The sequence below is a fragment of the Gadus morhua genome, chromosome 17 (assembly GCF_902167405.1).
Source record: "Gadus morhua chromosome 17, gadMor3.0, whole genome shotgun sequence".
Taxonomy (NCBI): domain Eukaryota; kingdom Metazoa; phylum Chordata; class Actinopteri; order Gadiformes; family Gadidae; genus Gadus; species Gadus morhua.
The window spans coordinates 3,834,739-3,861,411 of NC_044064.1; the positions used below are offsets into that span (position 1 = coordinate 3,834,739).

General features: G+C 44.4%; 3 protein-coding genes across 3 annotated transcripts in view; all 3 read left to right on the forward strand.

Annotated features, from left to right (window-relative positions):
• The window catches only part of LOC115529330 (class I histocompatibility antigen, F10 alpha chain-like), a 35,190-nt gene extending 24,882 nt beyond the window's left edge, over window positions 1-10,308 (forward strand). The window contains exons 6-7 of the mRNA XM_030337967.1: window positions 8,420-8,426; window positions 10,288-10,308. Coding sequence (XP_030193827.1) covers window positions 8,420-8,426; window position 10,288 — 8 coding nt within the window. The 3' untranslated portion in view covers window positions 10,289-10,308. The remainder of the gene's footprint in view (window positions 1-8,419; window positions 8,427-10,287) is intronic.
• LOC115529325 (major histocompatibility complex class I-related gene protein) lies at window positions 2,344-11,666 on the forward strand. The gene is made up of 8 exons (XM_030337956.1): window positions 2,344-2,495; window positions 4,888-5,154; window positions 6,798-7,076; window positions 7,285-7,584; window positions 9,932-10,030; window positions 10,282-10,308; window positions 10,843-10,910; window positions 11,151-11,666. Exons 1-8 carry the CDS (start codon window positions 2,441-2,443, stop codon window positions 11,160-11,162), a joined length of 1,107 nt encoding a protein of 368 aa, XP_030193816.1. The 5' UTR covers window positions 2,344-2,440; the 3' UTR covers window positions 11,163-11,666.
• Window positions 11,667-18,855: 7,189 nt separating this feature from the next.
• Window positions 18,856-26,579, forward strand: LOC115529327 (major histocompatibility complex class I-related gene protein). Its single transcript, XM_030337958.1, has 8 exons — window positions 18,856-19,005; window positions 19,785-20,051; window positions 22,086-22,364; window positions 22,718-23,017; window positions 24,482-24,577; window positions 24,829-24,855; window positions 25,472-25,539; window positions 25,780-26,579. Exons 1-8 carry the CDS (start codon window positions 18,951-18,953, stop codon window positions 25,789-25,791), a joined length of 1,104 nt encoding a protein of 367 aa, XP_030193818.1. The 5' UTR covers window positions 18,856-18,950; the 3' UTR covers window positions 25,792-26,579.
• Window positions 26,580-26,673: the final 94 nt, after the last annotated feature.

The window sequence follows — 26,673 nt, forward strand, 5'->3', positions numbered from 1 at the left end:
TGATATCACTACTGATGACCTAGAAAATAAACAAACTACATTTATACACTATTGGTCAAGACCTATTAATGAGACGCCTACATGGGTTCTCCAATGATATACAAATTTGAAGCGTTCATGAGCGAAAACATCCCACAAAATAATATCTCATAAAGCCGCCCCAGCTTAACATGAGCCACTCTGCCTCAGGTGAGTTAACCCCTCCCACTTTATGGCTTAGTTGAGATAACCCCTCCCACTTTATGACTCAGAAGGGTTAATCGCTCTCACTTTATGACTCGGATGAGGTAACCCCTCCCACTTTATTGGTCAGCGGAGATAACCCCTCGCACTGTCGCTCTGCATCCACAGGCTGTGACTGCCCTCTAGTGGAGGAAATGAAAGCAGAGGAAGACGGGGTGGTGTACAGTATTATGAACAAATGTTGCTGTTTTAGATTATGCATTATAATGCTTATAATGCCACTGTTACTGATAGTTACTGATGTTATTATCCAGCTTTTGCTGTTATGGGTGGATAATTCTCTATGTAATCTAAATCTACAGTTGGTTTATAAAATAACCAATGTGAAGTTCGGAATACATTAGAGTTACACGTAAAGCAGCTGTTGCTGTTTTAGGTGGATAATGTGATTGAACCAAACAATTAAATAAATTAAGAATTTTAAAACATTCTGTTGAATGAATAGTTGTTTTATTTGCACACTAACAGTTAACGTTAAAACATAAAGACGCAGGCGTATCGCCTCCAAATGTATGTTGGGTAATAAATGTTTTAATCGCATAGCTGCCCACAGAATCGATGCGTCCTCATCAATCACTTGTCAACAGTGCAGAATTCGGCTAACCACCGTGAGCACTGAGCAGGTTATTTAAGAGACACAATATTCAAATTGTTGACATTCTATGGAAAAAATAACATTCTAATTGCTAAATTAACAAAGAGTCCATTTGAATATGAAATAATATGTGTGAATAACAGAGCTAGAGACTTGAGGCTTGATTTGACCTGCGAGACTGGACTCTGATTCCCTGCTGTGAGACTGGACTCAGACTCCCTGCTGTGAGACTGGACTCTGACTCCCTGCTGTGAGACTGGACTCTGACTCCCTGCTGTGAGACTGGACTCTGACTCCCTGCTGTGAGACTGGACTCTGACTCCCTGCTGTGAGACTGGACTCTGACTCCCTGCTGTGAGACTGGATTCTGACTCCCTGCTGTGAGACTGGACTCAGACTCCCTGCTGTGAGACTGTTCTGGACTTGGCCTACTTGACACTTGAATGCTGGGAGACTCGGGTCTCTCTCTCTGGACAAGAAAGAAAAGATGTGGTCAGATTCCACAAAGGCTGTTTTAAACGATCAGTGTTTCATATCATCACTGCATGCATCGTTAGTCTGTTGCATCGTTATTCCAATAAAACAATGCTTCCAAATCCATCCCTTCTTTGAACTGGTCTGCTGCCAGCCCTGATAAGGGGAATGACTCCATGCAGGCTAAGATAGGCCTAGTGTTGATGATGAATCGAATATCGGAATAATAAAAAATATGACAAGAGAGCGAAGTACGACAGACAAGAAGTGACACAACAACAAGCAAATAAATCATTGACTGAAGAGTGTCCGGGCAGTGTGTGTGTGTGTGTGTGTGTGTGTGTGTGTGTGTGTGTGTGTGTGTGTGTGTGTGTGTGTGTGTGTGTGTGTGTGTGTGTGTGCGTGTGTGTGTGTGTGTGTGTGTGTGTGTGTGTGTGTGTGTGTGTGTGTGTGTGCGCGTGCGGTCCGACGCCCTGACCAGCGTTACTGTGACAAGAGTTCATGTTTCTTATGATCTTCCTCCACCAGCGTCCTGATATCAGATGTCTTATGCTGACGGACAAAATACACACACACATACACGCACACACTTACACACACAGCTATATCTAACACACACGGACACGCACATACACAACACACACACACACACACACACACACACACACACACACACACACACACACACACACACACACACACACACACACACCAATCTACGCACATACACTCGACACATTTATCTGAACTGTAAATACATGAACATTACATTGATGAAGATTGGATATATTATGATGAATGAACATAATGTGAACATAATGTATATCTAAACCTTATATCTCTCCGGCCATTATTTATAAGTGAAGATATTGAATAAGTGAATAGTGAATTATTTCAAGGTTACATGAAACTTGATCGAAGTTGTGTGTGTGTTTAAGTTAGTTTCACTTTAGGTTCTCCTGGTAACTAATGACGTCAAAGCCATATTGAATTCCTACTGGTCCAGACCGGCCTCTCCCTCTCGCACCGTCTCTTGTTTGCAGGTTTCCTGTCAGTCCGTCTGATGCTGGAGTCGGAGTCGCGTCTCTGTGGATAATATCATCGATCTGTTCTTCTGATTGCATCGATATGAAGGCGCTAATAGGGCTGCTGCTGTTGGTCTTTGGTCACAATGTGTCCTCGGGTAAGATCGATTAGAGTTTTTAACTTTCAAAATGATCTTTCCAAATGTTTCGTTTCTGGTTCCGGAAGAGACGACGCTTAGATTCCCTAATTTCGTTGAAAAGCATTTGATTATCCTCTCTAATGAGTTTAATCCACAGCATTATTTATATTTTACTGTGTATATTTTAACTAGGTTCTACTTTGAAAACGAAACCAGCGCACTGGTTTGATGACGTCGTTCCTAAATGTACAATCTATTATCAGATCCAAAAATTAAACTTCAGTTAGGAGGGAATCCAATGTGTACTTTAAGTCTATTGTTAATCCTAAGAATTATATTAACACTCATAACAATCTTATTAACTCGTCAACATTCTTGAAAAATCATCACGCGCACGTACACACACACACACACACACACACACACACACACACACACACACACACACACACACACACACACACACACACACACACACACACACACACACACACACGTTGCTATCAATACATTATGAAATATAATAATTATTTTACTATAGGCCTAGTAATTATTATCATTCCAATGATAGCAATCTGAAGATAGTTAAAATGCTGTAATCGAATACAGAAATTCACCAATATACTTAGAATTATAAAAACATTGGAATAGTTATTTAAATAATCGTTTAATATTATATAATGGATAGTATTAACCTGTTTGTCTCTCTTACTGTCGGTCTGCCGTGATGTACTGTATTAACCCTCCTGTTATGTTCCGGGTCAAATTGACCCGTTTTAAAGTTTGAGGATCTAAAATAGTTAAAAGTATTTTTTCAGTATGAAACTTCTTCTGCTTGCCTTAATTAGTGTAATCAACATATAATATGAAAATATTTCATCTCACATATTTGCAACCACCCCCTGCATGTTTATATCACATAGATACTGTTCGGGTCAATTTGACCCAGCAGTAAAACTGGAGGTAAAAGGGTGTCAGAAATGTCAGACTAATTCTTTCTTTACAACTGTGAGACAATTTTCACCCAATTCACACACACACGCACACACACACGCGCACACACACCTACGCGCACACACACCTACGCGCACACACACACACACACACCTACGCACACACACACAGGTGCAATTTTTATGACTTTTGACGAGAACCATTTATGTTCTCTGTTCTCGCGGGAAAACTCCAACCACATTCAGTGGACACTCAACAGGGGAGGGTCAAAATATATCAAATATTCTCTGCATGGGAGTCCTACCAACATTACACTCTGTCAAGCAGACCTTTACAAAATGAGCAGCAGAAGCAAATGGATGACAGTCCAGGAGGCTCGGGCCTTCATCACTGATCATGACAGTGAAATAGAGGAGGATGTGTCTGAAGACAAAGACGATCTTGAGCCAAATTCAGATTCTAATGAATCTGATTTTGAACCAGATGAGGGAATTGCTATTCCTATTCCTCCAAGCAAGACATTCATGTCAAAACATGGTGAAATACAGTGGTCTTCATCCCCAAATATGAGTCAGGCGAAACTGTCTGCAGAAAACATAATAAAGACAGTGCCAGGGCCCACTAGGATGGCAGTGACGCGTGTGACTGACATCAAGTCAGCTTTTGAGCTGGTCATGCCCAATTCAATACAGAAAATCATTCTGGAAATGACTAATCTATGAGGGAGGCGTGTTTCTGGGGAGAAGTGGAAAGAGCTGGACAAAACACATTTAGATGCGTATTTTGGGCTCCTCATCCTGGCTGGGGTCTATAAGTCCAAGGATGAATCGACAGCCAGTCTGTGGGATGGGCAGGGCTATATTTCGAGCCACAATGAATGTCTCTGGAGATTTTTCACATTTTCTCCAGAGTAATCCGATTTGATAATCGAGAGACAAAGGCTGGTAGATGGGAGAGAGACAAGCTGGCAGCTGTTAGGACAGTGTGGGACGAGTGGGTAGAGCAACTTTCACTACTCTATAACCCAGGCCCTAATATCACAGTGGATGAAAGGTATAAAGGCCTAACCCATAATAAAGTGGTGAAACATAAAAAAAAAAAAAAGTTTGAACAAATATTTATTTTAATGAAAAACGAGTGAATTATCCTAATTGAACCATTACCTGTTAGAGGTAAGGAACACTATTGCACTAAATATTGATAGAATAGTTACTAATGGAGTTAGTAATGACATGTTCACACTGCTTGTTAGGATTTTTTTGGTTCAGGACATCTTTTGGATAATAAACATGCAACCTGTTAACCTGTTTATCTGTCTACCATGATGTAGGCCAACTGTATTAACCTGTCTGTCCGTCTACAGTGATGTGCTGTATTAACCTGTCTGTCTGTCGGTCTCTCTGTCTGTCTGTCTCCGTGATGTACTGTATTAACCTGTCTGTCCGTCTGTCTACAGTGATTCACTCTCTGCAGTTTTTCCAAACGGCATCGTCTGGACTCCCAACCTTCCCAGAGTATGTGATGGTTGTGATGGTGGATGAGGTTCAGATTGAGTACTATGACAGTAACACCCGGAGAACCATATCCAAACAGGACTGGGCGGACCAGGCCAACAGAGAAGACCCAGACTCCCTGGTGAGGGAAACTGAAAACAGAAAGGGTAACCAGCAGGTCGCCGAAGGCAACATGGGGACTCTGAAGAAGCGCTTTAACCAGACAGGAGGTACGTTTACATCTAATGTCTGACCTCTCACATGGAGATAGACATCATTTAACCCCAGAATAAAGTTTAACCATACTCCTAAACACACACACACACACACACACACACACACACACACACACACACACACACACACACACACACACACACACACACACACACACACACACACACACACAGTCGCAGGGCCCGGCCGCGGCCCTGCACGTAATGTCACAACTTGCACCAACTGTTCAAATAAATTCAAATAATGCAATTAAATACACTTTTTAATGAACCAGTCACTGCTAAATGATACAACTTATGATTGTCCTTTATTGCTATAAAAAATATGGACTTTTCAACAACCCTGAAAAAAATTGATTCTAAAAGATTGTATTCAAAAGGACAAAATGGCAACTCCAAAATACAAATACAATTAAAGTCACAGAAAATGTTACGTGACATTTAGTTAAAGTAGTTAACGTCTACTAATATTATAAAATCTCCCCGCAGTGAATAATCAAGTCACATCTTCTTTAATCAAGGAAACTATTTGCGGGTCTACCGGCTGCATTACCGGAATGTAACCAGCAGGTGGTGATGATGTGCTGCCGTGTTTCTAAGCAGAATATTTATTCCAGTCTGTTGGTTCTTCATTCCCCAATACGAACACACACACACACACACATGTCCAGAAGTATGTGTATATATGTATACAAACACACAAGCACGCACACAGAAGCATCTCATCTGTGTTTGAATGTATTGAATGACCAGCGCACAGTAGCCTGTCTTCAGTCCTCCTGATTCAGCGGGGTCCCTGTCCCTGCCCTCAGCTCCTCTGAACAGCGATGCTCCTTTCAGTGCAGCAGTTTCCTGGTGCCGTACGTTTTCCCCCAGATCAGTAACGCGTCTTCCTACAGTTCAGCAGACATGTCTTTAACCCTGGAGGTGATTGGGACTGTCTGGTGATCCGTTAAAGATAACCTCTGAACTGCTGAGGGAAGCCTCCGCTATATATCCACGGGTAGGGGGTGTAGGGGGGTGTAGGGTGGTGTAGGGGCTGTAGGGTGGTGTAGGGTGGTGTAGGGGGGTGTAGGGGCTGTAGGGTGGTGTAGGGGGGTGTAGGGTGGTGTAGGGGCTGTAGGGTGGTGTAGGGTGGTGTAGGGGGTGTAGGGGGGTGTAGGGTGGTGTAGGGGCTGTAGGGTGGTGTATGGTGGTGTAGGGCGGTGTAGGGTGGGGTAGGGGCTGTAGGGGGGTGTAGGGGCTGTAGGGTGGAGTAGGGGTGTAGGGTGGTGTAGGGGCTGTAGGGTGGTGTAGGTCGGTGTAGGTGGTGTAGGGTGGAGTAGGGTGGTGTAGGGGGTGGAGTAGTTTGAGAATTGTTAATTAGTCCAGTATCATTTCAAACTAATTATTATTCTGTTAACCATTCTACATTATCCAGGTGTGTGGTGACTCCATCACATAAAGACATGTGTTCTGAAGAGGCTCCTGTTTGTCCTTTAGAGTTCCTGCAGAGCTTCACCCCAACAGTTAATCTCTCTCTCTCTCTCTCTCTCTCTCTCTCTCTCTCTCTCTCTCTCTCTCTCTCTCTCTCTCTCTCTCTCTCTCTCTCTCTCTCTCTCTCTCTCTCTCTCTCTCTCTCTCTCTCTCTCTCTCAGGTGCCCACATTATTCAGAGCATGACTGGTTGTGAGTGGGATGATGAGGATGGTACTACTGAGGGTTATAACCAGCATGGTTATGATGGAGAGGACTTCCTATCGTTGGACCTGAAGACCCTGACCTGGGTCGCTCCAGTACACCAGGCTTTCAGCACCAAACTGAAATTGGATCACAATACAGCTTATAATCAATACGTGAAGAACTACTACACCAAGGAGTGTGTTGATGACCTGAAGAAGCTTGTGGTCTACGGGAAGAGCACTCTGCAGAGAACAGGTAGAGTCACATGACCTGGTGGGCGTTGACAGTCATGTCTCTGAGTCCCTGTTCTCTCTCTCTGCCTCCCCCCCCTCTCTCTCCCTCCCCCCCTCTCTGACCAAAATATTTAAACAAAGTCCTAATGTCTTGAAATAAACCGTTGTGTTTAACATTATAAAATTCTCTCTCTCTCTCTCTCTCTCTCCCCCCCCTCTCTCTCTCCCAGAGCGTCCGCGGGTGTCTCTGCTCCAGAGGAGCCCCTCCTCCCCAGTGGTGTGCCATGCTACAGGCTTCTACCCTGACAGGGTGGTGGTGTTCTGGAGGAGAGACGGCCAGGAGCTCCATGAGCAGGTGGACCCCGGGGAGGTCCTCCCCAACCACGACGGGACCTTCCAGGTCAGCGTGGACCTGGACCTCACGGCCGTCCCGCAGGAGGACTGGGGGAGGTACGAGTGTGTGGTCCAGCTGAAAGGCATCGAGGACATCTCCACAACACTGGACCCCGCCCACATCAGGACCAACCGGGGTAAGACTGGTGTTGGAGGGGATGGAGGGGGGGAACACATGTCTCACCACCTCCACCTGACCTCATCCCAACCAGTGCCAGGGGCCTCTACCCAGGCGCGTCGGTAGAACGGGGCATTCAAAGCTAGAGCCCCGGATCGCTGTGCTGTCAAAAATAAAATAAAAAAACTAAATAATGATGAAAATAGCCCTGTAGAGTTTAGTTCTTTGTGGTTGTGTCACGTTAAAATTGTACCGGGGGCGAAAATTGTACCGGCCTACGTCATCTTTTGTTTACATCCTGACAACCTGACAACCTGCCATGCAACTGATCTCACTAAAAGGCTGGCAGCACGAAACAGAAATGTCGACGAGATGCGCTGTGCATAGAGAAGAAAGAATACCGACGTTGAATTTGCAACATTTTATTCAAATTATTCTAAATCTGCCCATATATGGACACGTCCAAAACTTTCGGTTTTCACTGGCTACAATGTTGCATCTGCGTCTGCTGGTAATGCAACTGTCACGTTAAAATTGTACCGGGGCGAAAATTGTACCGGCCTACGTCATCGTTTGTTTACATCCTGACAACCTGCTCGGCACCAGACGACGCGATGCAGAAAACATGTTTCCAAACGACGAAATAACATAATACAGATAGCGGATCGCTATCTGTATTATGATAGATAGCGATAACACTTGTTTTTACTTTATATTTGTATTGTATTTAATTGTTTAATCGAAACAATAAAAAAATTTGCCCGCAAAACGGGCGATCGCGTCAAATGACGCGTCAAATCACGTAGGAAGGTTCTTGAACATTCTAGACTATGAAACCTGCTTAAAACACTCAGTTTACTAGCTAAATTTGATTAAACAATTCAATACAATACAAATATAAAGTAAAAACAAGTGTTATCTAGCGAGCCGTTATCTGTATTATGTTTCAAGAACCCTCCTACGTCATTTGACGCGATCGCCCGTTTCGCGGGCAAAACATTTGTCATTTGACGCGATCGCCCGTTTCGCGGGCAATTTTTTTTATTGTTTCGATTAAACAATTAAATAAAATACAAATATAAAGTAAAAACAAGTGTTATCGCTATCTATCATAATACAGATAGCGATCCGCTATCTGTATTATGTTATTTCGTCGTTTGGAAACATGTTTTCTGCATCGCGTCGTCTGTTGCCGGGCAGGTTGTCAGGATGTAAACAAACGATGACGTAGGCCGGTACAATTTTCGCCCCGGTACAATTTTAACGTGACAGTTGCATTACCAGCAGACGCAGATGCAACATTGTAGCCAGTGAAAACCGAAAGTTTTGGACGTGTCCATATATGGGCAGATTTAGAATAATTTGAATAAAATGTTGCAAATTCAACGTCGGTATTCTTTCTTCTCTATGCACAGCGCATCTCGTCGACATTTCTGTTTCGTGCTGCCAGCCTTTTAGTGAGATCAGAGAGTGTTTAGAAAGACAATAAAAATAATACAATATCTTTGGTAAGATGGATATAAGAAGAGAGACCCGCAGTGAATTCAACCCGGTTGAATCCACTTGACATCGGGTAGGTGCATGACAGTGGTACCGTAAAACTTCAACAGCCCGGGATTTATTTGTATCAATCACTGAACCTTCGTACAAAACTCTTGTTCATCAAAGATGGGAAATACTATCAAATGCATTATTGAAACCAGTATGAATATTACCATACATGTTGACCATGCAATCGAATAACGCCTGCACGCACACACGCACACACACACACACGCACGCACGCACGCACGCACGCACGCACGCACGCACGCACGCACGCACGCACGCACGCACGCACGCACGCACGCGCGCGCACAATCCGGAGAGTCGGGAGAATTCCCGGTGGGCCGTTAACGTTCCGGGGTGCCGGGCTGATTACTGTGGGATATCAATATTGCGTTTATAAAAGTTCCTTGCAACGCCGTCCGCCAGCCTGAGCTGTGCAACCGCAACCTCTCACTCACTCAACACACGCAACACTCACAAACTGTCAATGGAGGCATAAAAGTTAGGAGATTTGAGTATTTCCGAGTGCCTGGGTCTACCTGGACACTGCTGAAGCTACTGGGTAAACACACAGCTCTCAGGAGTAGCTCAGTGCAGCAGAACACAGTGGATTTTGGGTAAATGAGTTCTATGAATGGGGCTAATCTCAGATCAGTCCCTGAGTGACCCTGAGCTCCAGAACAGGTTCTAGAGGAATAGTTACACTGAGGCTGTGTTAGTTTTGATTGTAGCATCACGTGACCATAAACATGTGGTTCAATGATGGAGGGATCATCTATTATTACACACCTGATTTTCTTTTCTTGATTTTCTTTCAGGGGACAATCACATCCTTGCTTTCATCCTCACTGGTGTTGCTGTTCTTGCTGTTGTTGTTGCTGCTGTTGTTGGAGTCTTTCTGTACCAGAAGAGGAACGGTGAGTGAATCAAACTCTCCAGGAGGACTGACACCTGATTTCCACCTGCTCCTACTTCCTGTCCCCTTCCTAGACTCTGATTGGTTGTCTTCACACATTGGTGGTCTGGTTGTATAAACCTCCACCTCTGAATGATGAACCTCCTCCAATGTCGTGTCCATAGAGATGTTGTGGCATTAAGAATATGAAAGTCTAATAACATGAGGATATTCTCCACGGTTACAACACTAATCATTTCTCTTGATCCTTAGATTCAGACAAGCGTCACAAACCAGTTGGTGAGTAAAATGTGTTTTTACTTCAGTTCTTCTCTTATGATTAACGCCACTACCAACATAGAGATCTTGGTGACTTGTCTAGCTCACTGGACTATACAGCTCTATAGATCTAGATACATCTAGCTCACTGGACTATACAGATCTGTAGATCTAGATACATCTAGCTCACTGGACTACATCGCTCTATAGATCTAGATACATCTAGCTCACTTGACTATACAGCTCTATAGATCTAGATACATCTAGCTCACTGGACTATACAGCTCTATAGATCTAGATACATCTAGCTCACTGGACTATACAACTCTGTAAATCTAGATACATCTAGCTCACTGGAGTACACCGCTCTATAGATCTAGATACATCTAGCTCACTGGACTATACATCTCTGTAGATCTAGATACATCTAGCTCACTGGACTATACAGCTCCATAGATCTAGATACATCTAGCTTACTGGGCTATACAGCTCTATAGATCTAGATACATCTAGCTCAGTCATGACTTCCCCTCCTCCCATTCTGCTACTTCCCAGGTTCTGTAACCAGCTCTGAGAACACTGAGGGGCAGAATCCGTCTCCTGAGGCCCAACCTCTGACCACAGTCAGTATTTCATCAATTTACAATACTTATTCTAAGTAACATATATTTACAGTTATATTTATTAGCAGCCTACTTCATCACAGCAATAGTAATACTAATATATTAACAGTAAATCATGACAGTAATAGATTAACATTCATATTTTAACGGTACTTCATCACAGTAATATGTTAACAGTACATCATCACAGTGATAATGTGTTTAATGTTTAATGCTGACTTGTTCTTCCTTGCTGTTTAGGTTCGAAGTTAAATCATGAAGAGGCTTCTCACGTTCACCTTCAGACACGTGCCGTCCATATGGGCAGGTGGGGCAGCGAACTACTTTCAAAAGCATCCTCCCAAAAAAATAGTTACTCATTAAATCATGGCTCCAAGTCTATGTTTAATAATGTGAATTTCACACGAACTATCTATAGCTTCTGTAGGCTTTACGTCTATTTTTGGTCTGTTGACGTTACATTTTGGATGATGGTGGCGATTCTAGTTAAGTTTGACATGTCATGCAATGTGGGGCAGGATAGCTCAGTGACTGCGTTCCTCCGTATGTTTATAGCATAACCCTGCAGGCTGCAATAAGTATTGCAATCCGCGCTAAAAGACGCCAATAGGGGTGTAAAGTCGTCTGCCCCACGGTCATATTCTAGAACTGTAGTTGTTTTAACTCAAATTATTCCGCGCGTATCTTTCGTCGTTTCTATTTCAGATGCGAGTGGTGTTGCACCTGGGATTAACAGTGTTGAGTTTCTGCTAAAAATAATAACCTTTGAGAGGTTAAAATTGGAAAAGCCAAGACCAGATATAAACATTATCCAAAAAACGAAGGATAGGGGGAAAACTTACAAAATAACTTTCTCCCGAGCATGGTATGAAAAAAATGTTTCCCATGTCCACTTTTTCGAGCAAGTGTGTGAACATGACAAGGAGATATATGGACCACGAATGTGAAGCATATATATATATATATATATATATGTATAAATAATGTATATAGAAATATAATAATGTATCATACAGTATTATATATGTATATAATATATACATATTACAAAAACAAATTGTGGGTCTGGTCATACGCCAGTAGTTTCTGCCCCACTGAAATTTAGGATCACCGCACGCTACTGTTCGGCTTCCTAAACCAGGATGGAGTGCACTCAAGGTGAAATGTAACGTTAATTGCTCCCAGGTGAATCGTGACGTTCTCTAATGAAGGGAAATGTATGACACGTTAGATCTACCAACGATCAACCAGTTTACTGAAATAGGTCAAAGGTGCATCTCATGAAGATATTTGTGTAATGTGGAATAGAATTTGTGGCCCAACTGACAGGAACATGAGAGGGGTGGGAAGACTGCACTGTAATTCCTACAGCACTGCATGTACAGTTTACTCAGTTTACTCTACTTTAAGTTGACACGGACTCCAGGGGCCAGCCCTCCGGGACGGCCCGGTCCTTAGAGCCCGCGGGGGCCTGGGGGAGGAGCCCCGCCTCCTTCGCCAGCACCACAGAGTTCAGGGACCAGTACCGAGCCTGGCCCCTCCCGGCCCGGCTCCAGCCCCAGACCCGGGAGTACCGGGCCCCCGAGGGGGACATGGCCCCCCTCCTCTCCACCACCCGGGCCCACTTCGGGGAGCACCGCGGGGTCCAGCGGCCCCCGGGGGCGCGGCCCGCCAGGGAGGCCTCCGTGAGGTCCTCAGTGAGGTCCACCATGAAGGAGGACTTCAGGGCCTGGACCACGGTGCGCCTTCTCCCCGTGGCCCCTCCCCCGCAGGAGCTGGAGTGGCCCCGGGGCCCCTTCGCCCGGACCACCACGGCGCGCGCCTCGTACACGCCCAAGGCCGCCAAAGGTCAAATAAAATGACCTTTCAACTGCACTGTAGAAGAAAGAAAATAGTTTGTATTATATACCACACTAATGAACATTTTCATGTGATATTTTAATTATTAACACCAAACTATTCAAATATTGTGTTTAAGCTGACATTAACAATTATTCTTAAAATGCACATATTGTCACAACTTGCACTAACTGTTCAAATAAGTTCGAAGAACGTATTTAAATAAAAAATGTATGAAACCAGTCACTACCAAAATGATACATCTGATGTTTGACGTTTATTGCTATAAAAAAAATTGACTTTTCAGCGACCAAGAAATTGGATGCTTTCTCAACAAAGGCAGCCTTGTACCTTATATATACACACAACATGTACGACTGGGAAAACATTTGACAAAAAGACTCGGGCCATGATGATCTTCTCCGCCTTCGAGATGAGTTACGATTGACAGCACAGGAAGTTATGTTAGAAGAAATGTATGTTAGTGTGGAGAAAAGTCAAACATTTGTGTTGAAATATGAAACGATGTTACAAGAACATGGCCAACATGTCAAGTATTTAAAGCACAGGTATTAATATTAAGATGCCGTGAACAGGTAAAGGGGTGGTATTGTGCCACCAGGTGTGAGTGTGATTAGCCATGACAAGCCGTTTGAAGACCGGCCGTTGCCTGTGTCTTAGGGACATTAGTGATGGATTTCATGATTATTTTCCTTGATTCAGTCCACGTCGGTCAGTTCGCCAAGAAGAATCGTTCAGAATCGTTGGTTCAGTCGCCTTTCCGGAAGCAGTCAACCATGGAATGCACGGTTCTCAGCTGATTCCTCTCACTCAGCTCCTCTCCCTCGTTCTCAAACAATCGTGCAAACGGTCTTCAATCAACACACAACGTTACAATTAAGTTCCCTTCAGCTGAGGAGCGCATCGTGTTCAGAATCGGGATGTTGTTGCCCAGGCCAGTCCCTCTGCACCACTCTGCTAACTTAACACAGTGAACAGTGAGTCAGCGAGTGGGAGTCGAGTCTGGGAGAACGAACGATAGAGACGAACGAGAGAGAACTGAAACGTGGAATCAAGTCGGTTCGTTCTTGTTAAAGAGTCGTTCCATTGAACTTATTTGGTCGCAAACGAGTCGACCCATCACTAAGTGAAATCATAAGTGGGCGTGTCCACCTAGACTTTTGCTGGATGCACCCCTTTAAGAAAACGCATATTCCAAGCCGCCATATTGGTTGAATCCCATTTACCCACCGTACAATCCCATTGCCCACCGTATAACACACACACACATAACGACAATAGAGTGTTAAAGGAGATATCACCTGCATGCATTTCCAACCAGACATGGAGTTCATATTTGTATTTTTCTCCCACCTTTTCTGTCCCTCGTTTCTTTTCCCTCGGACGGTTCAACTTCACTTGGCGGTCCACTAAAATCTTCTGCCAATACCTTTGCTCATGATCACCTAAAGGAATTACAAAAAACATTAACGCCAAAACATAAACATGCGAGTGATGAGTCTTTGAAGGAACCGATAGATCTCTGAAGAACCGGTTCTCACCAGAGAGCAGATCCAGCGTCCAGCCGTGTTCCTTGGAGACGGCTGAGCGGTCGCTGATGACGGCCTGGGCTTCCCCGGGGGTCTTGAAGCGGATGTGTCCTTCACTGTCTCCCTCCAGTGTGTCCACGTAGGCCACCGTAGATATTTTAGAGAAGGCGTCCTGTAGAAATAAGAAAATACAGACACTGGGATAGAGTCACGGTGCATGTGGCTGGAGCGAACATTTAATGCAGTTCATTAAAAGTATATCTAATAATTGAGAATGATCAGTCGTTACCAGGGCTGTAGTGGGGGGGGGGGGGACGCGGGGGGAAGCCGTCTGTAAAAAAAATTCAGCATGTTACAAAAAATAATATATATATATTTGTTTTTACCATGGCAGCGCCGTCTGCTCAGTGTGTGGTGACTGCAGGCCCAGCCTCTCTGTAAAGTGGTGGTAGCGTGGCGATGTTAGGAGCTCTGGTTACTTTGGATTTGCTCCATCAATGTGTTGAGTGACATGAGTGTTGGTCTCTAGACCTGTTGGTGGGCCTATTGTTTTAATAAGTTTCCATATTTGGCAAGTTACAACACTGAACTCACTGAACACTGAACAACTCTGAATGTGCGTGAACACGGGATTCCTTTTTGATGACATCATACACAGTCCCCCCCCCCTACTAAAAAAATCCCCACTACACCACTGCTGCATAGGGTGTTTGATTTAACGACAATAAAAAACATGCATTTGGCCGTAGTTTATCAAGATTATTTTACAATGTTGTGTTGCGTTGTGGTGTAATTAACTGTGCTCTAACAGTTACCCTGGCTCTAACTTTAAATTTGGTTTGTCATTGAAGTCAGATCGTTGCGTTTCATTGTGTACTAAAGGTGAGATTATTGTGTTGTGTACTAAAAGACAGCTTGTTGTATTGTGGTGTGTTGTGTACTAAAGTGAGATCATCGTTGTGTCGTGTACTAAAGTGGGATCATCATTGTGTTCCACAAAGTGAGATCATCATTGTGTTGTGTACTAAAGTGAGATCATCAGTGTTGTGTTGTTGTGTACTAAAGTGAGATCATCATTGTGTTGTGTTATGTACTAAAGTGAGATCATCATTGTGTTGTGTTTACTAAAGTGAGATCATGGTTGTGTTGTTGTGTACTAAAGTGAGATCATGGTTGTGTTGTTGTGTACTAAAGTGAGATCATCGTTGTGTTGTGTTGTGTAGGCTACTAAATTGAGATCATGGTTGTGTTGTGTTGTTGTGTACTAAAGTGAGATCATCATTGTGTTATGTTCTGTTCCCTAGGTGCAGCAGGGTGAAGAGACAACACCATCACCAGCGACATTCTCCTAAACTGCCAACACACTAAATGGCGTCCAATGAATTTGACCTGTAATGGTCTGTGTCCAAAGAGCGTCTTGTTCCAGCGTCTTGTTCCAGCGTCTGATTTCCTTCTGTGCGGCGGCTCCCAGCTTCTGGTTGAAAACATCTCAACCTTTCAGAAACACGCTGGGGTCACAAAGTTAAACTAACGAATCATAATATATGAGATGGGCGGACTGGTCTGCCCTGTAAAGTTTGAAACTGGTGTACAAACTTGTTCCAGCGATGTCCGTATACCCGGATATCATCATGATCTGTCAATTAGATAATATAAAGGCCTGTGTGTGAATCACAAGCTGAGCGGGAAGTTCTCTACGAATAGTCAAATATCCTAACCTTTATGCCTCCTTTACTTAACCTTTGTGGAAAACGTCATCGGGTCAAGGAGAGATGAAAAGGTGCTTCCTTTCGAACATAGGAATGAACAGCACTGTTTAAAATGAATTCGACTCCACTTTTCCTAAACGACGTCATTGCGCGACGACGAGCATAGCTGACCTCAAGCGTCTCTAGCGTGGAACTAAAGTTTACCGAAGTTGGACTACAACAAGCGCTCTGTCGATCCATGCATTCTTATCGTATTGATTTCAATCAGGTTGTCACCAACAGTGAGAATGACTTAGGTCGGATATGGGCACACACACACAAACTCCACATCTACGTTGTTTCCTGGTAAAAGAGAACCTAAATTGTGTATATATCTTGTCACATGAGTCTTCAGCAGTAATTGATAAATGTTCAGGCGCAGTAAACCGATATCCCGCCCGCGTCGCCTCGTCTGAACCCACGCGGGGAAGAGAGAGTCACTTTCTCTTTCAGAAGACCACGTGATTTATTTGATATCACTACTGATGACCTAGAAAATAAACAAACTACTTTTATAGACTATCGGTCAAGACCTATTAATGAGACGCCTACATGGTTGGGTTCTCCTATGATATGCGTATTTGAAGCGTTCATGAGCGAAAACATCCCACAAAAAAATATATCTCATAAAGCCGCCCCAGCTTAACATGAGCCACTCTGGCTCAGGTGAGGTTACCCCTCCCACTTTATGGCTCAGATGAGATAACCCCTCCCACTTTATGACTCAGATGAGGCAACCCCTCCCACTTTATGGGTCAGCGGAGATAACCCCTCGCACTGTCACTCTGCATCCACAGGCCGTGACTGCCCTCTAGTGGAGGAAATGAAAGCAGAGGAAGACGGGGTGGGGTGGGCCTACAACTGATGTACATTATTATGAATAAATGTTGCTGTTTAAGATAATGCATTATAATGCTTCTAATGCTACTGTTACTGATAGTTACTGATGTTATCATCCAATTTTTGCTGTTTTGGGTAGATAATTCTCTATGTAATCTAAATCTACAGTTGGTTTATAAATTAACCAATGGGCAGTTACAAATACATAACAGTTACACCTAAAGCAGCTGTTGCTGTTTTAGGTGGATAATGTGATGACACCGAACAATTTAATAAATCTAGAATTTTCAAACTTTGTGTTGAATGAATAGTTGTTTTATTTGCACACTAACAGTTAACGTTAAAACATACAGACGCAGGCGTGTTGCCTCCAAATGTATGTTGGGTAATAAATGTTTTAATCGCATAGCTGCCCACAGAATCGATGCGTCCTCATCAATCACTTGCCAACAGTGCAGAATTCGGCTAACCACCCTGAGCAAGGAGCAGGTTATTAAAGAGACACAAAATTCAAATTGTTGACATTCTATGGAAAAAAAACAGTCTAACTGCTCAATTAACAAAAAGTCAATTTGAATATGAAATAATATGTGTGAATAACAGAGCTGGAGACTTGAGGCTTGACTCGACCTGTGAGACTGGACTCTGATTCCCTGCTGTGAGACTGGACTCTGACTCCCTGCTGTGAGACTGGACTCTGACTCCCTGCTGTGAGACTGGACTCTGACTCCCTGCTGTGAGACTGGACTCTGACTCCCTGCTGTGAGACTGGACTCTGACTCCCTGCTGTGAGACTGGACTCTGACTCCCTGCTGTGAGACTGGACTCTGACTCCCTGCTGTGAGACTGGACTCTGACTCCCTGCTGTTAGACTGGACTCTGACTCCCTGCTGTGAGACTGGACTCTGACTCCCTGCTGTGAGACTGGACTCTGACTCCCTGCTGTGAGACTGGACTCTGACTCCCTGCTGTGAGACTGTTCTGAACTTGACCAACTTGAGACTTGAATGCTGGGAGACTCGGGTCTCTCTCTGGAGACAGAAAGAAAAGATGTGGTCAGATTCCACAAGGGCTGTTTTAAACGATCAGTGTATCATATTATCACTGAATGCATCGTTAGTCTGTTGCATTGTTATTCCAATAAAACAATGCTTCCAAATCTATACCTTCTTTGAACTGGTCTGCTGCCAGCCCTGATAACGGGAATGACTCCATGCAGGCTAAGATAGGCCTAGTGTTGATGATGAATCGAACATCTGAATAATAGAAAATATGACAAGAGAACGAAGTACGACAGAAAAGAAGTGACAACAATAAGCAAATAAATCATTGACTGAAAAGTGTGTGTGTGTGTGTGTGTGTGTGTGTGTGTGTGTGTGTGTGTGTGTGTGTGTGTGTGTGTGTGTGTGTGTGTGTGTGTGTGTGTGTGTGTGTGTGTGTGTGTGTGTGTGTGTGTGTGTGTGGTCCGACGCCCTGTCCAGCGTTACTGTGACTAGAGTTCTTATTTCTTATGATCTTCCTCCACCAGCGTCCTGATATCAGATGTCTTATGCTGACGGTCAAAATACGCACACACATACATGCACACCCTCACACACACACACAAACACACACCTATCTACGCACGTACACTCGACACATATTTAGCTGAACTGTAAATATATAAACATTATATAGATGAAGATTAGATATAGCTAAACATTATGATGAACATAATGTATATCTAAACATTATATCTCTCTGGTCATTATTTATAAGAGAAGATTATGTTCAGCTGAACATGATATTGTAAGAACAATTATTTCAGGGTTACAAGAAACTTGATCGCAGCTACAGTGCGCGTGCGTGCGTGCGTGTGTGCCTACATTTAAGTCAGTTTCACTTTAGGTTCTCCTAGTAACTATTGACGTCAAAGCCGTATTGAATTCCTATTGGTCCAGACCGGCCTCTCCCTCTCGCGCCGTCTCTTGTTCGCAGGTTTCCTGGTCAGTCCGTCTGATGCTGGGATTGGAGTCGCGTCTCTGTGGATAATCTCATCTAGCTATTCTTCTGATTACATCGATATGAAGGCGCTAATAGGGCTTCTGCTGTTGGTCTTTGGTCACGATGTGTCCTCAGGTAAAACGGATTACAGTTTTTAATTTTCAAAATGATCTTTCCAAAAGTTTCGTTTCTGGTTCCTGAAGAGACGACGCTTAGATTCCCTAATTTGGTTGAAAAGCATTTGATTATCCTCTCTAATGAGTTCAATTAATCCACAGCATGATTCATATACTGTGAATATTTAAACCAAAATAAGAACATTTATTTTCGGTTCAACTGTGAAAACGAAACCAGCGGATTGGTTTGATGACGTCTTTCCTAAATGTACAATCTATTATCAGATCCAAACATTAAACCTCAGTTAGGAGGGAATCCGATGCGTAATTTAAGTCTACTTTTAATCCTAAATATTATATTAACACTCAGATTATTTTATTAACTTGTCAACGTTCTTGGAGAATCACGCACGCGCACGCGCACACACACACACACACACACACACACACACACGGCAATATAATTATTATCGTTGCTATCAATATATTATTATGAAATATAATAACTGTATTGTTATAACATTAATTATTATCATTCCAATAATAGCAATCTGAAGATACTTAAAATGCCGTCATTGAATACAGAAATTCACCAATATACTTATAATAATAAAAACATTGTAATAGTTATTTAAATAATCCTTTATCATTATGTAATGGATAGTATTAACCTGTCTGTCTGTCTCTCTGTCGGTCTGTCTGTCTACCGTGATGTACTGTATTAACATGTCTGTCTGTCTCTCTGTCTGTCTGTCTCCGTGATGTACTGTATTAACCTGTCTGTCCGTCTGTCTACAGTGATTCACTCTCTGCAGGTTTTCTACACGGGGTCATCTGGACTCTCAACCTTCCCAGAGTTTGTGAATGTTGTGATGGTGGATGAGGTTCAGGTTGAGTACTATGACAGCAACACCCAGAGAATCATAACCAAACAGGACTGGGCGGACCAGGATTACAGAGAAGTCCCAGACTTCCTGGTGAGGGAAACTGAAAACAGAAAGGGTCAACAGCAGGTCCTCAAAGGCAACATTGGCACTCTGAAGAAGCGCTTTAACCAGACAGGAGGTACGTTTACATCTAATGTCTGACCTCTCACATGGAGATAGACATCATTTAACCCCAGAATAAAGTTTAACCATACTCCTAAACACACACACACACACACACACACACACACACACACACACACACACACACACACACACACACACACACACACACACACACACACACACACACACACACACACACACACACACACACACACACACGGCCCGGACGGTCGCAGGGCCCGGCCGTGGCCCTGCACCTAATGTCACAACTTGCACCAACTGTTCAAATAAATTCAAATAATGCAATTAAATACACTTTTTAATGAACCAGTCACTGCTAAATGATACAACTTATGATTGTCCTTTATTGCTATAAAAAATATGGACTTTTCAACAACCCTGAAAAAAATTGATTCTAAAAGATTGTATTGAAAAGGACAAAATGGCAACTCCAAAATACAAATACAATTAAAGTCACAGAAAATGTTACGTGACATTTAGTTAAAGTAGTTAAGTCTGTTGGTTCTTCATTCCCCAATACGAACACACACACACACACACACACACACACACACACACACGTCCAGAAGTATGTGTATATATGTATACAAACACACAAGCACGCACACAGAAGCATCTCATCTGTGTTTGAATGTATTGAATGACCAGCGCACAGTAGCCTGTCTTCAGTCCTCCTGATTCAGCGGGGTCCCTGTCCCTGCCCTCAGCTCCTCTGAACAGCGATGCTCCTTTCAGTGCAGCAGTTTCCTGGTGCCGTACGTTTTCCTCCAGATCAGTAACGCGTCTTCCTACAGTTCAGCAGACATGTCTTTAACCCTGGAGGTGATTGGGACTGTCTGGTGATCCGTTAAAGATAACCTCTGAGCTGCTGAGGGAAGCCTCCTCTATATATCCACGGGTAGGGGGTGTAGGGGGGAGTAGGGGTTGTAGGGTGGTGTAGGGGCTGTAGGGGGGTGTAGGGTGGAGTAGGGTGGTGTAGGGGGTGTAGGGTGGAGTTGGGTGGTGTAGGGGGTGTAGGGGGGTGTAGGGAGGTGTAGGGTGGAGTTGGGTGGTGTAGGGGGCGTAGGGGGGTGTAGGGAGGTGTAGGGTGGAGTTGGGTGGTGTAGGGGGCGTAGGGGGTGTAGGGGGGTGTAGGGAGGTGTAGGGTGGAGTAGGGTGGTGTAGGGGGTGTAGGGGGGTGTAGGGAGGTGTAGGGAGGTGTAGGGTGGTGTAGGGTGGAGTAGGGTGGTGTAGGGGCTGTAGGGGGTGTGGGGGGTGTAGGGGGCTGTAGGGTGGTGTAGGGGGTGTAGGGGGGTGTAGGTGGTGTAGGGTGGGGTAGGGGCTGTAGGGTGGTGTAGGGTGGTGTAGGGTGGAGTAGAGGCTGTAGGGTGGTGTAGGGTGGTGTAGGGGGTGTAGGGTGGTGTAGGGGCTGTAGGGGCTGTAGGGTGGGGTAGGGGCTGTAGGGTGGTGTAGGGGGTGTAGGGTGGTGTAGGGGGTGTAGGGGGGTGTAGGTGGTGTAGGGTGGGGTAGGGGCTGTAGGGTGGTGTAGGGTGGTGTAGGGTGGAGTAGAGGCTGTAGGGTGGTGTAGGGTGGTGTAGGGGGTGTAGGGTGGTGTAGGGGCTGTAGGGGCTGTAGGGTGGGGTAGGGGCTGTAGGGTGGGGTAGGGGCTGTAGGGTGGTGTAGGGGGGTGTAGGGTGGTGTAGGGTGGTGTAGGGGCTGTAGGGCGGTGTAGTTTGAGACTTGTTAATTAGTCCAGTATCATTTTAAACTAATTATTATTCTGTTAACCACTCTACATTATCCAGGTGAGTGGTGACTCCATCACATAAAGACGTGTTCTGAAGAGGCTCCTGTTTGTAGTCTTTGTGGTCTCACGTCCTTTAGAGTTTCTGCAGAGCTTCACCCCAACAGTTAATCTCTCTCTCTCTCTCTCTCTCTCTCTCTCTCTCTCTCTCTCTCTCTCTCTCTCTCTCTCTCTCTCTCTCTCTCTCTCTCTCTCTCTCTCTCTCTCTCTCTCTCTCTCTCTCTCTCTCTCTCTCTCTCTCAGGTGCCCACATTTTTCAGAGCATGACTGGTTGTGAGTGGGATGATGAGGATGGTACTACTGAGGGTTATCAGCAGCATGGTTATGATGGAGAGGACTTCATATCGTTGGACCTGAAGACCCTGACCTGGGTCGCTCCAGTACATCAGGCTTTCGCCAGCAAACTGAGATTGGATCAGAATACAGCTTATAATCAATACTTGAAGAACTACTACACCAAGGTGTGTGTTGATGAGCTGAAGAAGCTTGTGGTCTACGGGAAGAGCACTCTGCAGAGAACAGGTAGAGTCACATGACCTGGTGGGCGTTGACAGACTCATGTCTCTGAGTCCCGGTTCTCTCTCTCTGCCTCCCCCCTCCCTCTCTCCTTCTTCTCCCTCCCTCCCTCTCCCTCCCTCTCCCCCCTCTCTCTATCTCTGACCACCCTCTCTCTCCACCGTCTCTCTCTCTCTGACAAAAATATTTAAACAAAGTCCTAATGTCTTGAAATAAACCATCGAGACTTACATGACAAGAACACGTGTTTAACATTATAAAATAATCTCTCTCTCTCTCTCTCTCTCTCTCTCTCTCTCTCTCTCTCTCTCTCTCTCTCCCCTCCCCCCCCCCCCCCCCCCCCCCCCCCCTCTCTCCAGAGCGTCCGCGGGTGTCTCTGCTCCAGAGGAGCCCCTCCTCCCCAGTGGTGTGCCATGCTACAGGCTTCTTCCCTAACAGGGTGGTGGTGTTCTGGAGGAGAGACGGCCAGGAGCTCCATGAGCAGGTGGACCCCGGGGAGGTCCTCCCCAACCACGACGGGACCTTCCAGGTCAGCGTGGACCTGGACCTCACGGCCGTCCCACAGGAGGACTGGGGGAGGTACGAGTGTGTGGTCCAGCTGAAAGGCATCGAGGACATCTTCACCCCCCTGGACCCCGCCCTCATCAGGACAAACTGGGGTAAGACTGGTGTTGGAGGGAATGGAGGGGGGGAACACATGTCTCACCACCTCCACCTGACCTCATCCCAACCACTGCCAGGGGCCTCTACCCAGGCGCGTCGGTAGACCGGGGCATTCGAGGCTATAGCCCCGGATCGCTGTGCCGTAAAAAATAAAATAAAAAAACATGATAATGATGAAAATAGCCCCGTAGAGTTTACTTCTTTGTGGTTGCATCACAAGCAGACGCAGATGCAACATTGTAGACCGTGAAAACCGAAAGATTCGGACGTGTCCATATATGGGCAGATTTATAAATAATTTGTTGCAAAATGTTGCAAATTCAACGTCGGTATTCTTTCTTCTCTATGCACAGCGCATCTCGTCGACATTGCTGTTTCGTGCTGCTAGCCTTTTAATGAGATCAGAGAGTGTTTAGAAGGACAGTAATACAATATCTTTGGTGAGATGGATATAAGAAGAGAGACCCGCAGTGAATTCAACCCGGTCCACTTGACATCGGGTAGGTGCATGACAGTGGTACCATAAACCTTCAACAGCCCGGGATTCATTTGTTTCAATCACTGAACTTTCGAACAAAACTATTGTTCAGCAAAGATGGGAAATACTATCAAATGTATTATTGAAACCAGTATGAATATTACCGTACATGTTGACCCCGACGGACTGCGGGGGAAAGTGAGGCAGTCGTGGGGGGGCCCAAGGCAGAGGGGGGGCCCCCCCGTCAACGATTGTTCTCTACCCAGTTCTCTATTCAGTGCAGGGGGCTGGTAGGGGGAATCCGGGGGGGGGGGGGGCCCATCAGTACCTCTTGTATAGGGGCCCAGGATTTGGTGCAACGGCCCTGCACACACACACACACACACACACACACACACACACACACACACACACACACACACACACACACACACACACACACACACACACACACACACACACACACACACACACACACACGTTATCGGGAGAATTCCCGGTGGGCCGGTAACGTTCCGGGGCCGCCTGGCTGATTACTGCGGGATATCAATATTGCGTTTATAAAAGTTCCTTGCAACGCGTCCGGCAGCCTGAGCTGTGCAACCGCAACCTCTCACTCACTCAACACACGCAACACTCACAAACTGTCAACGGAGGCATACAAGTTAGGAGATTTGAGTATTCCTGGAGTGCCTGGGTCTACCTGGACACTGCTGAAGCTACTGGGTAAACACACAGCACTCCGGAGTAGCTCAGTGCAGCAGAACACGGTGGATTGTGGGTAAATGAGTTCTATGAATGGGGCTAAGCTCAGATCAGTCCCTGAGTGACCCTGAGCTCCAGAACAGGTTCTAGAGGAATAGTTACACTGAGGCTGTGTTAGTTTTGATTGTAGCATCACGTGACCATAGACATGTGGTTCAATGATGGAGGGATCATCTATTATTACACACCTGATTTTCTTTTCTTGATTTTCTTTCAGGGGACAATCACATCCTTGCTTTCATCCTCACTGGAGTTGCTGTTGTTGCTGCTGTTGCTGTTGTTGTTGGAGTCTTTCTGTACCGGAAGAGGAACGGTGAGTGAATCAAACTCTCCAGGAGGACTGACACCTGATATCCACCTGCTCCTACTTCCTGTCCCCTTCCTAGACTCTGATTGGTTGTCTTCACACATTGGTGGTCTGGTTGTAGAAGCCTCCACCTCTGAATGATGAACCTCCTCCAATGTCGTGTCCATAGAGATGTTGTGGCATTAAGAATATGAAAGTCTAATAACATGAGGATATTCACCACGGTTACAACACTAATCATTTCTCTTGATCCTTAGATTCAGACAAGCGTCACAAACCAGTTGGTGAGTAAAATGTGTTTTTACTTCAGTTCTTCTCTTATGATTAACGCCACTACCAACATAGAGATCTTGGTGACTTGTCTAGCTCACTGGACTATACAGCTCTATAGATCTAGATACATCTAGCTCACTGGACTATACAGCTCTATAGATCTAGATACATCTAGCTCACTGGACTATACAGCTCTATAGATCTAGATACATCTAGCTCACTGGACTATACAGATCTGTAGATCTAGATACATCTAGCTCACTGGACTACATCGATCTATAGATCTAGATACATCTAGCTCACTTGACTATACAGCTCTATAGATCTAGATACATCTAGCTCACTGGACTATACAGCTCTATAGATCTAGATACATCTAGCTCACTGGACTATACAACTCTGTAAATCTAGATACATCTAGCTCACTGGAGTACACCGCTCTATAGATCTAGATACATCTAGCTCACTGGACTATACATCTCTGTAGATCTAGATACATCTAGCTCACTGGACTATACAGCTCTATAGATCTAGATACATCTAGCTTACTGGGCTATACAGCTCTATAGATCTAGATACATCTAGCTCAGTCATGACTTCCCCTCCTCCCATTCTGCTACTTCCCAGGTTCTGACACCAGCTCTGAGAACACTGAGGGGCAGAATCCGTCTCCTGAGGCCCAACCTCTGACCACAGTCAGTATTTCATCAATTTACAATACTTATTCTGAGTAACATATATTTACAGTTATATTTATTAGCAGCCTACTTCATCACAGCAATAGTAATACTAATATATTAACAGTACTTCATGACAGTAATAGATTAACATTCATATTTTAACGGTACTTCATCACAGTAATATGTTAACAGTACATCATCACAGTGATAATGTGTTTAATGTTTAATGCTGACTTGTTCTTCCTTGCTGTTTAGGTTCAAAGTTAAATCATGAAGAGGCTTCTCACGTTCACCTTCAGACACGTGCCGTCCATATGGGCAGGTGGGGCGGCGAACTACTTTCAAAAGCATCCTCCCAAAAAAATTGTTCTTCAGTAAATCATGGCTCCAAGTCTATGTTTAATAATGTGAATTTCACACAAACTATCTATAGCTTCTGTAGGCTTTCCGACTATTTTTGGTCTGTTGACATTACATCGTGGATGATGGTGGCGATTCTAGTTAAGTTTGACATGTCATGCAATGTGGGGCAGGATAGCTCAGTGACTGCGTTCCTCCGTATGTTTATAGCATAACCCTGCAGGCTGCAATAAGTATTTTGTAATCCGCGCTAAAAGACGCCAATAGGGGCGTAAAGTAGTCTGCCCCATTGTCATATTCTAGAACTGTTGTTGTTTTAACTCAAATTATTCCGCGCGTATCTTTCGTCGTTTCTATTTCAGATGCGAGTGGTGTTGCACCTGGGATTAACAGTGTTGAGTTTCCGCTAAAAAAAAAAACCTTTAAGAGGTTAATATTGGAAGAGAAGTTAAAAATCAAACAATTTGGCCCAGACAGACCGGACATAAAAATTATCCAAAAAACGAAGGATAGGGGGAAAACTTACAACCTAACTTTCTCCCGAGCATGGTATGAAAATAATGTGGTTGCACAAAGAGAAACGCTGTGTTTTGTTTTCAATGTCCACTTTTTCGAGCAAGTGTGTGAACAGGACAAGGGGATATATAGACCACGAATGTGAAGCGCATATATATATATATATATATATATATATATATATATATATATATATATATATATATATATATATATATATAATAATGTATAATACAATATTATACATGTATAAAATATACATATTACAAAAAC

Excerpts from the sequence above, each read along its gene's own strand:
- LOC115529325 (XM_030337956.1), top strand. The coding sequence starts at position 2,441 with ATGAAGGCGCTAATAGGGCTGCTGCTGTTGGTCTTTGGTCACAATGTG. Across the intron at positions 7,585-9,931 it reads CCACATCAGGACCAACCGGG|GGGACAATCACATCCTTGCT; the intron begins GTAAGACTGGTG and ends ATTTTCTTTCAG. Across the intron at positions 10,309-10,842 it reads CAAGCGTCACAAACCAGTTG|GTTCTGTAACCAGCTCTGAG; the intron begins GTGAGTAAAATG and ends GCTACTTCCCAG.
- LOC115529327 (XM_030337958.1), top strand. The coding sequence starts at position 18,951 with ATGAAGGCGCTAATAGGGCTTCTGCTGTTGGTCTTTGGTCACGATGTG. Across the intron at positions 20,052-22,085 it reads GCGCTTTAACCAGACAGGAG|GTGCCCACATTTTTCAGAGC; the intron begins GTACGTTTACAT and ends TCTCTCTCTCAG. Across the intron at positions 23,018-24,481 it reads CCTCATCAGGACAAACTGGG|GGGACAATCACATCCTTGCT; the intron begins GTAAGACTGGTG and ends ATTTTCTTTCAG.